Source organism: Rhodamnia argentea, chromosome 7, assembly GCF_020921035.1.
Source record: "Rhodamnia argentea isolate NSW1041297 chromosome 7, ASM2092103v1, whole genome shotgun sequence".
Classification (NCBI taxonomy): domain Eukaryota; kingdom Viridiplantae; phylum Streptophyta; class Magnoliopsida; order Myrtales; family Myrtaceae; genus Rhodamnia; species Rhodamnia argentea.
The window spans coordinates 22,551,663-22,564,883 of NC_063156.1; the positions used below are offsets into that span (position 1 = coordinate 22,551,663).

Consider the following 13,221-nt stretch of genomic DNA (forward strand, 5'->3'; position numbering starts at 1 on the left):
ACGAGAAGCTAGTCTCGCCAAATGCACTAGACACCGTGGTTCCTTACCTAGGGGTGCGTTTGCTTCGCGAAAAAAACAGATGATCCGAAAAACATTTGTCTAAAAATAATCGCTCGCAATAATGAATGAAATTAAAATATTCTCATCATACAAAAAAAAAATACTTAAACATAACGTTCCGTCGATAGTAACAAACATTTCTAAGAAAATATTTTTTAAATCATTCATTTTTCGTCGAGCAAACGCAACTCTGAATCTAGGGACATAAAAGAGTGCACGATGTGGGTCAACATTAACATCAAAAGAGAGAATAAAGACTTTTCGAGAAATAGTTTGCCCGTTGCTTCAAGCATTTCCTTGAGTTGAAATCCACAATACCAAGCGTGCTCAAGATGACCTGAGTTTGGTTTGGTTCGGTTCCTCCCTTGGGCTTAAAATAGCAATATCGATCGATCACGTTTGCGTCTCTTGAGAATACTCTAGGGCTAATGGAAAAGGGAGTCCGTCTATTCACTACGACATCATGCGGCTTTGATCCCACTCTTTCCGTTCCTTCATCAGATCAAGTTGCAATTACTTTATCGACTTGGGGCATCCCATCGCCGTCAACTGCATTAAACAAAGACTAGAGAGAAATAGAAAAGAAAAAGAAAAAAAGGAAAAGATCCGGAGTCTCCATATTCGAGAATCGAACTTGGGCTTGGGCAGAAATTGACCCGCTCGATGGACCCGAAAGCTACCCCACTTCAGCTGGTTCTTTCAAGCCCTTTAACTCTTCTTTGTGGATACTAGATTGATGTCAATGGCCCATTGGGCTCATTCCAATTTCGGGGTGGATGGATCCCTAGGTGAGAAGATTTCGTTCCAAATCAACGGGAAAATTGTCCAAAAAATTCTAGAATTATCGTACTTTTGTCAATTCAATCTTGAACCTTTTTAATTTGGCCAATTGAGTCCTAAACCTTTTTTTTGTATTTTGCCAATGGAGTCCATCTAATCAATTTTGACCAGAAAGAAACTACCGATGTCAATGCCGACTATCCAACGGTACACGACCGGCGTTGACGTGAATAATTTTTAATTTTCTTTGTTGTGGCCAGCGAGCGTCGTCGGACCCTTGCCGATTGCCAACAAGGGGTTGCGAACGAGGCTAGTCTTGCCTAGACCATTCGCGGGGCAAGGCAGCCTTGCCCAAATCTGAGTGAGGCTGGCATCGTTCGATGCTAATTCATGTAAATGTAACACAAAAGGGATTCACACTCAAATTCATGTTAATTTTTTCGTGATCTCTTAACTTTCGAGTAATACTTTGGATTTTAACGGGATAGGTAAAGAAATGCTCATTGACAAGCTTGGCCAAACACCTTGCCCAATCGAAAACGTGCATCTCTGGAGGAAGCTACCTCTGCACCAAACCGGAAACTGGGCGTCGAATGGATTTCCCTAAATCTTTGTAGGCGCAGGCGTCGTGAACGTTCTTCCGGAGCAGCAATAACAAGTCGGTCATGGCGACGACGAACGAAGAAACAAGCTTTGATGTTTCTTCACGCACGTAACGCATGTATGTTAGGTGAACTCACCCCCTCCCCAGACGATACCAGGGACGGTTCTAGAGATGTTCAAAAACCCTGAATCATCCTCTTCCTTAGTCAAACGAATTTCTCCATCGTTTTGCGGTCTGGTCAAGCGCAACCCAGGACTCTACACATGTCCTCCTTGTGCTCTGCTGCGTCCTGACAGCTCTCAAGTATGGCGTGACAGAGAGAGAGAGAGAGAGAGAGAGGGACAATTCCAGGGCGATGTTCTCCGTTTCTCATTCCAAGAAGTAGATACAGTAGGTTTGAATAATCGAACAGTTGGTTCATCAACAAAACCTGGGAGACGTTCGTTTCCTGGTTTCTTGTCAAAATTTTGTGCACGGAATCACTTAAAACCCCCCACCTCTCCAAGCTTTCAGAGAAGCACAGAACAGAGCAGAGCTTCATTAAGATATCTGAATTCTTGAAATGTCTGTTTCGAATATGAAGTTTGTTTTGGTGCTAACGACATTGATAGTAACCATCCTCGGGACATCGCTTAATGGATGCGATTCCAAGGTCGTGCAGTTCATTTTCGGGGACTCTCTTTCCGACGTTGGCAACAACAACCGGATGTCGAGAAGCCTCGCCAAGGCCAACTTGCCGTGGTACGGCATCGATTTTGGCAATGGACTCCCTAATGGGAGGTTCAGCAATGGCCGCACTGTTGCAGATTTCATTGGTAAGAGAAGAGACAACACTTGTCCTTTTAACTTCCTTAAACTAGATTTAATCGGGCTCTCATGGCTGTAATTGGTTTAATTCGAGAGCTGTTGATGTAAATGTGCGATCTTGCCGCAGGCGACGAAATGGGTCTTCCGAGGCCGCCTCCGTATCTCGATCCGTCTCTAACGGAGGACATGATTTTGGAAAACGGAGTGAACTATGCCTCAGGAGGTGGAGGGATCTTGAATGAAACAGGGACGTACTTTGTAAGAACCTGACCGCTGTTAAGACATACTTCCTGGCTATTTTCTCGAGAGCTTTTGACTGATTCACACGACTTCTTGCAGATTCAAAGGTTTTCTCTGTACAAGCAAATCGAGCTCTTCCATGGAACGCAGCAAATGATCAGGAAAAAGATCGGCACGGATGCAGCTCAGAAGTTCTTCCAAGAATCCCGGTATGTCGTCGCCTTAGGAAGCAATGACTTCATCAACAATTACCTGATGCCAGTTTACAGCGATTCGTGGAAATACAACGATGATGCCTTCATCGATTATCTGACCGAGACACTCCAGGGACAACTTGAGGTAATGATCTCCATACTGAAATCCAGTCAACGTGATACACAACTTCCCTGCATTTCATAGTTGATGAGATTGTTGACTTGGAAGTGTGCACTTTTCATAGTTATTGCACAGCTTAGGGGCGAGGCAGCTAATGGTGTTCGGGTTGGGGCCGATGGGCTGCATTCCGCTCCAAAGGGTGTTGAGTTCATCGGGGGACTGTCAAGATAGGGCGAACAAATTGGCGCTCAGCTTCAATCGCGCCACAAGCCAGATGCTGGAGAAAATGTCAGGCAAACTCACCAATGCCAGCTACAGATTCGCCGATGCTTATGATGTTGTCAACGATGTAATAAGCAACCCATATAAATATGGTCAGTTTTGCTCTACCATTTATCTAGAAAATTTCACCAGTCTATTCTCTTTTTACTCGTCTGCAAAATATCGAGTGTTGCTCTTTCTTATTTGCGTGTAGGATTCAACAACTCGGACTCGCCCTGCTGTTCTTTTGGAAGTATCAGGCCTGCCCTCACTTGTATTCCTGCATCAACACTCTGTCAAGACAGGAGCAAGTATGTGTTCTGGGATGAGTACCACCCAACCGATACCGCTAACCAAATTGTCGCTAAAGAACTTAAAAAAAAGTTTGGATTTTCACGCGTGAACAGCGGCAATGCTCCTTCCAGTGCACCGGCCATTGCACCAGCCTTTGCACCATCGCCGCAAGGTTAAGTCCTTGTTTCAGTTGCAGAGAGGCCTCTACTTACGCTCGTTCCACTGTTCAGTTAGTGGAGAACCGCGTTTAGTAATGTTCAGCGGTCGAGATCATGTTAACCAACAGTACATTTTTGGTACTAGTGTGTTTGTTTCTGTCAAAGTGTCGCTTGCCAACCTGCTATAAAGTGCTTGCTAATCACTACCTTCTGCATGCAATTTTTCTTGCCCGGTTTTAAATCTCCTGCACTGCTGGTCCATTCTGCTGTTCAATAGACTTTATCTCGTAGCAGATACAGATATACACCAGATTCTGCTGTTGCTTCCATTTCCAACATGGTAGAAGTTTCATATGCCGCCTTTTCAATTGCTAGTTAGTTAATCGATTAGTTCCATTGTGGTTCGCGATAAGGAGATTCGTACTAACGGGCTTAACTGCTAATGGAAAGCAATGTGTGATTAGCCGTGGTGCTACTCTGATTAGCATTTCATTAGCCTGTTGGTTGCGAGTCAACTCTGTGGTGGCCCATTATGAGGAGCACTCCTGACCTTATTTGTTTCAATTGCTGCCGAGAGCAATCTGTGCTACTTACTATCTAGAGACAATAGATGAAAGAAGAACAAACAGGATGAGATTATGGAAAACAAAACCGATCATTTCGTGGAAACGAACCTTTGCAAAGCGCTTCCCTGGTTTTGACGATACGCGGCTGTGTCTTGCGCAACAAGGGTCGTTAGGATACTTGGACGGGGCCGTTGTATGCAGAGAAAAGCTAAACGTTTCAGATTGTTCGAGTCAGCTACTGACATTAAAAACCTGCGTTTCCCTATTGCTGGTTTAGTACCGCGAGCGGACTCTATCCATTCATTTAGTTTATTCCCTATTCTTTCTACAGAGAAGATAGTTTCGGCAAAACCGACTAATACGACCAATTATGGTTTCTCCAATTCAGGCAAACTCATTGACATTAACGAACACGTCACTAGTCCTACGACATCAAAGACTGGGAAATTTCTTGACATGCCTTCTCCAACTTCTACGGGATATCTCCACAACAGAGATCCATCGTTCCCCCTTAGAGCTAAGATAAATTTCTACAGCTACGTACAGAGAGGAAACATCGTTATGTTAACAACTGCACTTAGATGTAAAACAATGTGTCTACATATCCGAGAACTACGTTCAAACCTACTAGCTCAGACATCTTAACTCAACATTCAATGCATCCTCAAGGACCTCTCCCTAGTTGGGGCGTCGGCGTGTGGCGATTGTTGGCCCCCGATCCCGGATAATCGTTGACCTCGATGCCCATCCTTCCACTGATACTTTCTAGACCCGAAACTCCTCCCTGCACTGGCCTCTGAGGATTGTTAAGGAGACCAAAAAAAAAAAAAAAATATTGCGTCAGTTAATGTTAAAGACAAGTCTTGGAACATGTCCTGCAGTTTCGAGAACAATGAAAAACTTCAGTGTCTTCACGTTAAATTTTCTCCTACCGGGATCAAATCGCTTACAACTTGATGAACTCGAGCCTCTTGCACTAGGCTTTCAGTTCCTGCGAACGTGGAGTGCGAACTTTGCATGAGAAAAGAGAAGGAAACAGGATGATAGGGAGTTAAAAACACAGAAAAAGAGATCAAGCTAGGGATGCTTGCAACACTACTTGTAACCGGTACTGCATAAGTTGAACAGATGATCCAAGAAATCCCGAGCAAAGCGACGAGCAGCCGAAGAAGGGTGCCTGCTCCGAAAGTCTCCATATCCATGAATCTGCGGATGCTGCACTCACTCATCTGAACTCGAAGCGAGCGCTGAATTAATTTATAGTTTGACATGGCAGAATTCTCTAGATGGCCGCGATCTTCCCGCCGGCAATGATCACGACCCTCGAGTCAAAAAGGCGGAAGGAGAGCGGAGGGACTCGACGCGAAAATTTGTCTTTTGCAGATCTTCTCACACCTAGTGTGGATTGCGGTCGCAATCTCTTCCATGTGAAAAGCCACTAACAATGTTGGTGGGGGGGAGGGGAGATCATGGGATTTCCATTGCCATAAATCAAGTTGGAGCACACTGATGAAAGTGGAAGATGGTGGAAGATGACAGAAGATGGTGAGTGTCACAATGTGGATTTGAAGCTCCAGCACCACCAACTTGAGCCATTGTTTAGAGGAAATCAAGCACTAAACCATTAAGGTATTACAATTATATGGTGTCTTAAGTATTAAGCTAGTTACCTAATATTCAAGGACCTTGCTGGAAACCAAGAGACTTACAGAAACTTTTGGGAACAAGACAGGGTTGCCTGAACGATCATTCGATTGTTCCGTTCTGTTCCTTGCAAACTCTATTGATCACAAGATTTTTCGATGACGTATTCGCGATTTACTGATATTTTTATGGAAGTACTAAATTCCTTAGGACAGTTTTCTCGTTTACTAACAACTTTTATTTGTCTTTCTTATCGATGCTTTAATTTACTAACCATTATATCAATATGCCGATTGTTTTGTAGATGACTTACAATTTGTTTTCCTTAATCAAATTACTACGTAATTTTGGGTTTCATTCACGAGTTGCTCACCAACGTTTGCCAACTTTCGTTTACCTATTTTTCTCATGTTAAATTACCAACTAATTTTGTTTTGCCAATTTTTATTCGAGTTGCTTACTAGGAAGATTGTCCAAAAAGTCATAAGCCTATTGAACTTTTCTTCAATTCAATCCTAAACATTTTGATTATGCCAATTGAGTCATCATTCGTTTAACCTTGTATCAATCGAGTCTATCTAGTCAATTTTTATCAAAAATTGCTGACATGAATGCCGAACAACCTACATGGTGCGATAGCACTAATGTCTTAAGTTTACAAGTTCTTGTATATATTTACCAACTTTTGTTCGTGAGTTACCTATTTTTCTCCTATTAAGTTGCCAATGATGGTAAGAGCGAGTCACTCTGTTCTTGGGCTTGGGCAACTGAAGTTCTCTCGTACCCAATTTAACAATTACCTTAAAAAAATGATACTAATATAATCGTTCATTGTAGATCCTAAATTATTTTTATTTGTTCAATCTAATCCCTAATATTTCAATTTGTACAACTAATTTCTTAAATTTGTAATAGAAAGTCAATTAAGTCATTTGATACTATTCACAAATTTTCATAATTACACTATTGCCTGGATTTCAAAATATCTTCTCCTTTCAATTCACTTCCTAATCAACAAAATATATGTTATATTTTTATTATCTTTTTACATCTCTTGTCACCATAAATCTTGTGATATCTCCATTTAAGTATATTTTAGCTTATGATCTCTATTATAGTAAATGTAGAATCTTATTTGCAGTTGTATTGGATTGATATTCCTGCTATTTTAATTCATTTGTACAAGTTTAACTAAATTTAGTCTAGAAAACACGAAACTACAAAAGTTTGAAAAAATGTTATATATCCAAAAAAGATTACGAGCAAGATTTATATTGATATGATTTTGAATGCCTAGATATAAATTCTTACAGTTTTTAGATAACCTTAGAAAAACACTCTTTTATAATATTAAAGGAATATCAACCCGATATAACTCTAAATGCGCAAGAAATATGTTTTTATTTATATTACCCATTTGATCCTTATAATCATTACGGTCGTTTCAAGGTTGTTTTGGTTTATTGGGCCCAAAGTGAGCGACTATTAGTGTAAATTTTCCGAAAAAGATAGCATGATTTTTTTATTTATTTCGGAATTGATCGAAATGAAAATAAATTCCAGACTTTGCGCAATAGTATAGTCATATAAACTTATGAATGGTATTGAAGGACCCATTTGATAAGTTGATGGACTAGATTGAACAAATCGAAATTTTATGAACTAGATTGACCAATTATGGATACTTGAAGGATCATATTGGATAAATTAAAAGTTTAAAGATGACACTACAAATTACAATTGAGTTTAGAGATTATTAATATCGTTTTCCTTTGTATAATCACAAGCGGGCCCCTTTGTAATTATTTTAAGCCAGCAATGAGGCCTACTTTCTCATGGGTCGATCGAACCCGATCCCGCGGGTTGCCTTGTCGTTTTAAAAGAGAAAGGAAGGAAGAAAATAAGCATCAGGGAAGAAAGCTAGTGGGCCTTCTCATAGGCCCATAAGTTATTGGGCCTACTGGCCCGAGGTATGAGTTTGTCTCCATATAGGCTTCAATGACTTTTCTGGGCCCAAACCGGCAACAAAGAAGGCCCTCTTATCAACAGGCCCACAACATGACCCAACTTTAGTTCTTCAGCCTCCTTCCACTGTTCGCTCTAAAGGGTTTTAAAAGATCTCCGTTTTATCCGCAATTCGAGATCAAGTCAAATTGAAACAAAACTTAGAATTTCCTAAAAGATAAACCAGGTTTATCGGTGTAGTTTATGATGATCTTTAATTTTAGTCGGAAAGCATTCGGCTTAGGCCCGAGTTAAGATCTTCCGTTGTGCCTGTTGTCATTCTCGTTTAAGTCCCGCAATAAAATGCCTTCGGACACACAACCTGCTTAACACGTGACCAAAGATTGAAAATCGGTAAGGCTTACCAATTTACGCTAAGGAGGTCGGGGTTAATAAATTGCACGAACAAAGTCGTGGAAACGAGAAAAATGTGCATCGCCACAATGAGAGACACTTTCGTGGCTTTCATCGTCGTTTTGTCATACCCATTCGTTTAAGCGGCCTCGTTTTTCGCAATCACCGGCCGCACGATGATCATGAAGGGCGCTGGTAATCGAATTTTATTTAGTTGCGCATGTAGCGATTAGGCTGAATCCAATGACGTCAAAGAAAGTCACTTTAACCGGCCACCGGGCCGTCCTCCATTATCAAAGCAACTTTAGGTACGAAGATAATTGATATTTTAATTACCCACAGTTTTTCCATCTAAAGTGTCTTTCTACAGAGGTTAAATTATTGGATTAATACAAAGCGTAAGTTGACCTTTTTGCCCTAAGCCAAGAAAAAGATATGCTTCCGGGTAGCTTTTCTATCCTCCACGTGAGACGAAGATATCTTTTCCACGGAAAGAGACGATCACTTTTTCCTTCCTAGGGACACGTGTCGACATCTTGGGGGGGAGTTTGACGGAGGCAGGGAGGGAGGATGTCTTCTGCCACGTAGATGGGAGACACGTGTCGGAGAGCGACAGGTGTTTTTAATCCAACGGTTGTTTCGGTTCGATTTTCTTTTTAATCGGTCAGCTCGGCCGAACCGCGGCTTTTGCTTTTGTTTTTGTGGGCCCCGTGGTGGGTGCGTGGGAGCTGATGTGGCCAGGGAGATTATCTTTAGTCTAATAAATCTCCGTCCCTAGAAAAGTCCTTGTTCTTTATCCATTTGTTCTATTCTGCAAACGAATCGGGTTTACTTGACCCGTTTGAAAAGTTATTAACATCAATTTACCGATTGTCTTACAAAAAAAGAAAAAAAGAAAAAAAAAAGCTAATGCCAACTTTTATTGACGAGATACTAGTGCAATTGGGAAAATTACTATTTCAGATTACTAACACATTCGAAAAGTTATTACTCGTGGAGTCGTTAAAATTACGTGACGTCAAGCGATATTAAATATATTGGAATAAGTTATTGGAAATAGTACATAGACGGACGTATTAAAATCTTATTGAATATCAAAGTTAGATCATTTGTAGTCTTTTATACGTCGCCTCATATACTATTTTGGAAATGGCTCTCAGTATATATATACACATTAAAATTTCACACTACAAAATTCCATCGGCCCAATGCAATGCATTTTATTTAGGGCATAAGTACTTAATTGAGAGGATAACACTGGTAATTTAAGACCCGTTAAGCAATAACCATACAACGAGAGTATATTACTCGGTTTGCATAGATTACATAGCGAGGGTTGATATGTTATGAGATTACTTATGATGAAACGCGCCTCTAATCTTTGATTCACACAGCGAATTGTGATCGATGTAACTCACTCCATTGATCGCGTCCATAAAAAAATTACACAGTATAAATATTAATTCAAAATACACACATCTTTATCATTATCGGATTTTTTTTTTTCATCGATGTTGTCTCGTAGAGAAACTCGGGTTATGGTGTGGTCACCAGAGTTCGAAAATGACCATCGATATTGGTGTCGATGGAACACGAACAAACATGTCAAATGAAGTGATTTCGACTGACAACGCCCTTCCTTAATACTCCAATATCCACCGCCGCATGATCCGAAGTGCATCTATGGATTGGTGCACCCATCAAGCTCTCTCTTTTTTTTTTTTAATTTGTGTAAATGGCACAAATGATTTTCGGTCTTTGATTCAGTAAGTAATATGATCTTTCGACTATAAATTTATCCAATGTGGTCCCCGACACATTAGTTTAATGTGTAATGTCGTCTCTGAACTTTTAATTTGTTCAATATCGTCCATAGACTTTTGTCACATGTTCGATTTACTCTTTGAAATATATGAAAATATTTATTGTTATCCTTAAATTCGAGTTAATGAAAGGACCGCATTGCACGTCGGGACAGAGGACAGAAATCGGTCGGGGTCATTATTCCCCTGCTGTTCGCCAATGTCTATTTTGTTCAAAGAGAAAATGACAAAATTGGAGTAGCACACACTTTCTGTGCACCCCGAGTAGAGTCAAAAAAAGAAAGAAAGAAAAAAAAAATCTTAAAGGCCACACAAACATGTGGCTGGAAATCGAGCCTCCGGCTGACGTGGCAACGACCTCCCTCCCTCCCTCCCCCACTGAGGAGTTTTAAGATCAAGAACTCAGACGACGAAGCGAAGCACTTTGTCCATGCCAACCAAGCAAGACGAGACGAGCATCTTGCACAAGTAAGCTGAGGCTCCAGAGAAACCCACCCCCCGAAAGATTGTCGTAGCTTGACTTTGGCGCCGTTTCCCCGCACAGGCTCTCCGGAAATGCAAGAAACCCACGACCCCGCCATCAAGCTCTTCGGCATGAAGATCCCCGTTTCCTCCTCCGCCGCCGATGACGCGGTTCCTGCGGCGGCGAGACCGGATGAGAGGGAAGATGGAGGAGGAAGAGGAGGAGAGGAAGAGTACGATGGAGATGACGGGGAAGAGGAAGAAGAGGACGCAGAGCAGGTATGCTTGGTGAACTCAAAAGGCGTTTTTTGATGACTATCCATTTCTCTGAACAGTTTAAAGATTGATGGGTCGATTTTGCTTTTTCGCGTTTCTTTCTTGGCTGCTTGCTTGCTCTTTTGGATACTGCTCTGTCTCTGGGAGTTCTCTGTTTCAGTATCGTTGGTTCAGGAATACAGACAAATGTTGGTTGGCCGCTTTCTTAAATTCGCTGAATAGTTTCCCCAGATACCCTGAAGATCTGAGCTTTTTTCCTTTGGAAATATGGACTAGGAGAGTTGCAGATTTGGTTCAATATAGTTTGATTAATTGCCTTTTCTCATGCGCGATAGCTTTTTAATTCAGGTTTTCAGCCTTTTGACATGTCTGCTACTGGTCGTAAAGGCCTTTTTTTTTTTATGGGGATTTCGTGTAGGAATTAGTTCTTCTGCAATCTGCTAAAGGTTTCTCTCCTAGCAGCTCAACTGATCTTTGTCTTTGTCCCTTTGTTTTGGTCCTAAAAGCTGCGGTTTCTTGTGCAATCGAGATATCTAAACGTGAAGCTAATGAAGTTTGTAAATTTGTGATTCTGGAACTTTTCTAAAGGTTCAGATGGTAGCATAATCCCTCCAAAGCAAAGTTTCCTCGAGAACCTATAATCAGAAGAAAAGCTTTGAAAGTTCCAATTCTTGTTGCTGATTGCCCTTCATTCTCCTAGTTCTTGCTGCGAGTTGTCTGCATGCTCGTTTTATGTTATAGTCCTACTGATCGATCTCACTACTTACGATCCTTTGTTTTCATATTAATCCTGATTATGTTTTCACTTGTGACAGTTCCAGGACGCTTCAGCTGAAAAGGCTCCTGAGAATATGCAAGAAAAGGGTGAGCCACATCCAAATTCTCCGGAACTGAATCCCCCTGGGACTTCTCCGGAGGCTGTGAACCCTATGACGCCCTCTATTCATGAAGAGAGTGTGAAAACGCAAATCCCTGAGGCTGGAGCACGAGAAGAGAATGGCTCGCCCAAAAATTCGCAAGAGAAAACCCTGAAGAAACCAGACAAGATCCTTCCTTGCCCGCGCTGTAACAGCATGGACACAAAATTCTGTTACTACAACAATTACAATGTCAATCAGCCCCGGCACTTCTGCAGAGCCTGCCAAAGGTACTGGACTGCGGGGGGTACTATGAGGAATGTTCCCGTGGGAGCGGGACGGCGGAAGAACAAGAACGCTGCCACACGTTATCGCCACATCACCATCTCCGAGGCTCTCCAAGCATCCAGAGTTGATTCTGCAAATGGGGCTCAACTCTGCCATTTGAGAACCAATGGAGCCGTCCTCACCTTTGGTTTGGACTCCCCTGTGTGCAGTTCTCAGTCCCCCATCCCAAATATTGCCGAGAAGACGACAGTGTTAAACGGTTACAAAAATGGGTTTCAGGACTTCGAAAATGGGGATGATAGCTCCACCTCTTCCTCCGTCACAGTATCGAACTCCATGAATGAGAAAGGCCTAAATTTCCCACAAGAACAAGGGATGGGAAATGTTAATGGATTTTCTACGCAGATACCTTGCCTTCCCGGCGTTCCTTGGCCTTATCCATGGAATCCCACGATGTCCTCACCCGCCTTTTGCCCTTCAGGATGTCCACCGATGTCATTTTACCCTGCACCCTTTTGGGCTTGTGGTGTTATTCCTAATGCCTGGAACATTCCTTGTTTGTCACCTCAGTCACCCTTTTGCAACCAAAAGACCACAACTTCTGGTCCAAATTTGCCGACACTGGGAAAGCATTCGAGAGAACCTGAGCCACTTAAGTCAGATACTTCATTGGAACAAGTGGAACCCCCAAGACGGAAGAATGGTTGCGTTTTGGTTCCGAAGACGCTGCGTATAGATGATCCCAGCGAGGCTGCCAAAAGTTCAATATGGGCAGCCCTCGGTATTAAGGCCTTCGAACCAAAGTCCGGAGAAGGCAAAGTTAAAGCTGCCCAAACCTCACCACACTTGTGTGCTAATCCCGCGACATTGTCTCGATCCCTCAATTTCCATGAGAACACTTGATGTAGCAGCTCATGACTGTAAATTGAAGAATCGTGTGGTTTTTGCGGAGCAGGATACTGTCACATTCACTCGAGCAACGACGGGCAGAGCTTTGGGCATCACATTATTAGCCCACGAAATGGCGTGCTCATTGCTCAAGACTTGAAGAGATAAAGAAGATTCCATCCACAGAGCTCTCACGTGGATTAGTTTTGTGAATCTTTTTAACCTTGGAAACATCTACCTTTGCTGAACGAAGTTAGCCTGCTTTTCTTTTGGTCTTGTACATTGATAATGTATGCAACTTGTGGCTCTGAATGTATAGGAGGAGATATGGAGATTTCCGCGGCACCATAACTTCCTGAATCATTATAAATACTTTCAGATGATTGCTTCCTTTTGCCCTTCTATTGCCTTGTTCTCTGTAGGAAGGTTGACACTCGAATAAAACTGTATTATTCTCATCTAATCTTGTCTTGCCCAAAGAGCTTCCGCCTTTTATGTGGTTAAGCATGGACCAATGCTCAATCGAGAATGCTGCGGACA

General features: G+C 42.0%; 2 protein-coding genes and 1 long non-coding RNA gene across 5 annotated transcripts; 2 read left to right on the forward strand and 1 right to left on the reverse strand.

Moving 5' to 3' along the window:
* Window positions 1–1,818: 1,818 nt before the first annotated feature.
* LOC115734930 (GDSL esterase/lipase At1g74460-like) lies at window positions 1,819–3,739 on the forward strand. 2 transcript variants are annotated; one of them, XM_030665955.2, is made up of 6 exons: window positions 1,819–2,259; window positions 2,379–2,509; window positions 2,591–2,830; window positions 2,931–3,180; window positions 3,282–3,566; window positions 3,601–3,739. In XM_030665955.2, the coding sequence occupies exons 1-5, from the start codon at window positions 2,007–2,009 to the stop codon at window positions 3,536–3,538; spliced, it is 1,131 nt and encodes a 376-aa protein (XP_030521815.1). In that variant the 5' UTR covers window positions 1,819–2,006; the 3' UTR covers window positions 3,539–3,566; window positions 3,601–3,739. The 2 variants fall into 2 exon arrangements, with proteins under 2 accessions (XP_030521815.1, XP_048138231.1); XM_048282274.1 differs by having other exon boundaries at window positions 3,282–3,739.
* A 731-nt stretch (window positions 3,740–4,470) lies between these two features.
* On the reverse strand, window positions 4,471–5,465 carry LOC115734947. The gene is made up of 3 exons (XR_007199204.1): window positions 5,185–5,465; window positions 5,018–5,076; window positions 4,471–4,881 (listed from the first exon to the last, which is right to left on the reverse strand). It is a non-coding gene; the product is annotated as an uncharacterized LOC115734947 (long non-coding RNA).
* Window positions 5,466–10,322: 4,857 nt separating this feature from the next.
* LOC115734927 (cyclic dof factor 1-like) lies at window positions 10,323–13,076 on the forward strand. 2 transcript variants are annotated; one of them, XM_030665949.2, is made up of 2 exons: window positions 10,323–10,651; window positions 11,464–13,076. In XM_030665949.2, exons 1-2 carry the CDS (start codon window positions 10,466–10,468, stop codon window positions 12,694–12,696), a joined length of 1,419 nt encoding a protein of 472 aa, XP_030521809.2. In that variant the 5' UTR covers window positions 10,323–10,465; the 3' UTR covers window positions 12,697–13,076. The 2 variants fall into 2 exon arrangements, with proteins under 2 accessions (XP_030521809.2, XP_030521810.2); XM_030665950.2 differs by having other exon boundaries at window positions 11,470–13,076.
* Window positions 13,077–13,221: the final 145 nt, after the last annotated feature.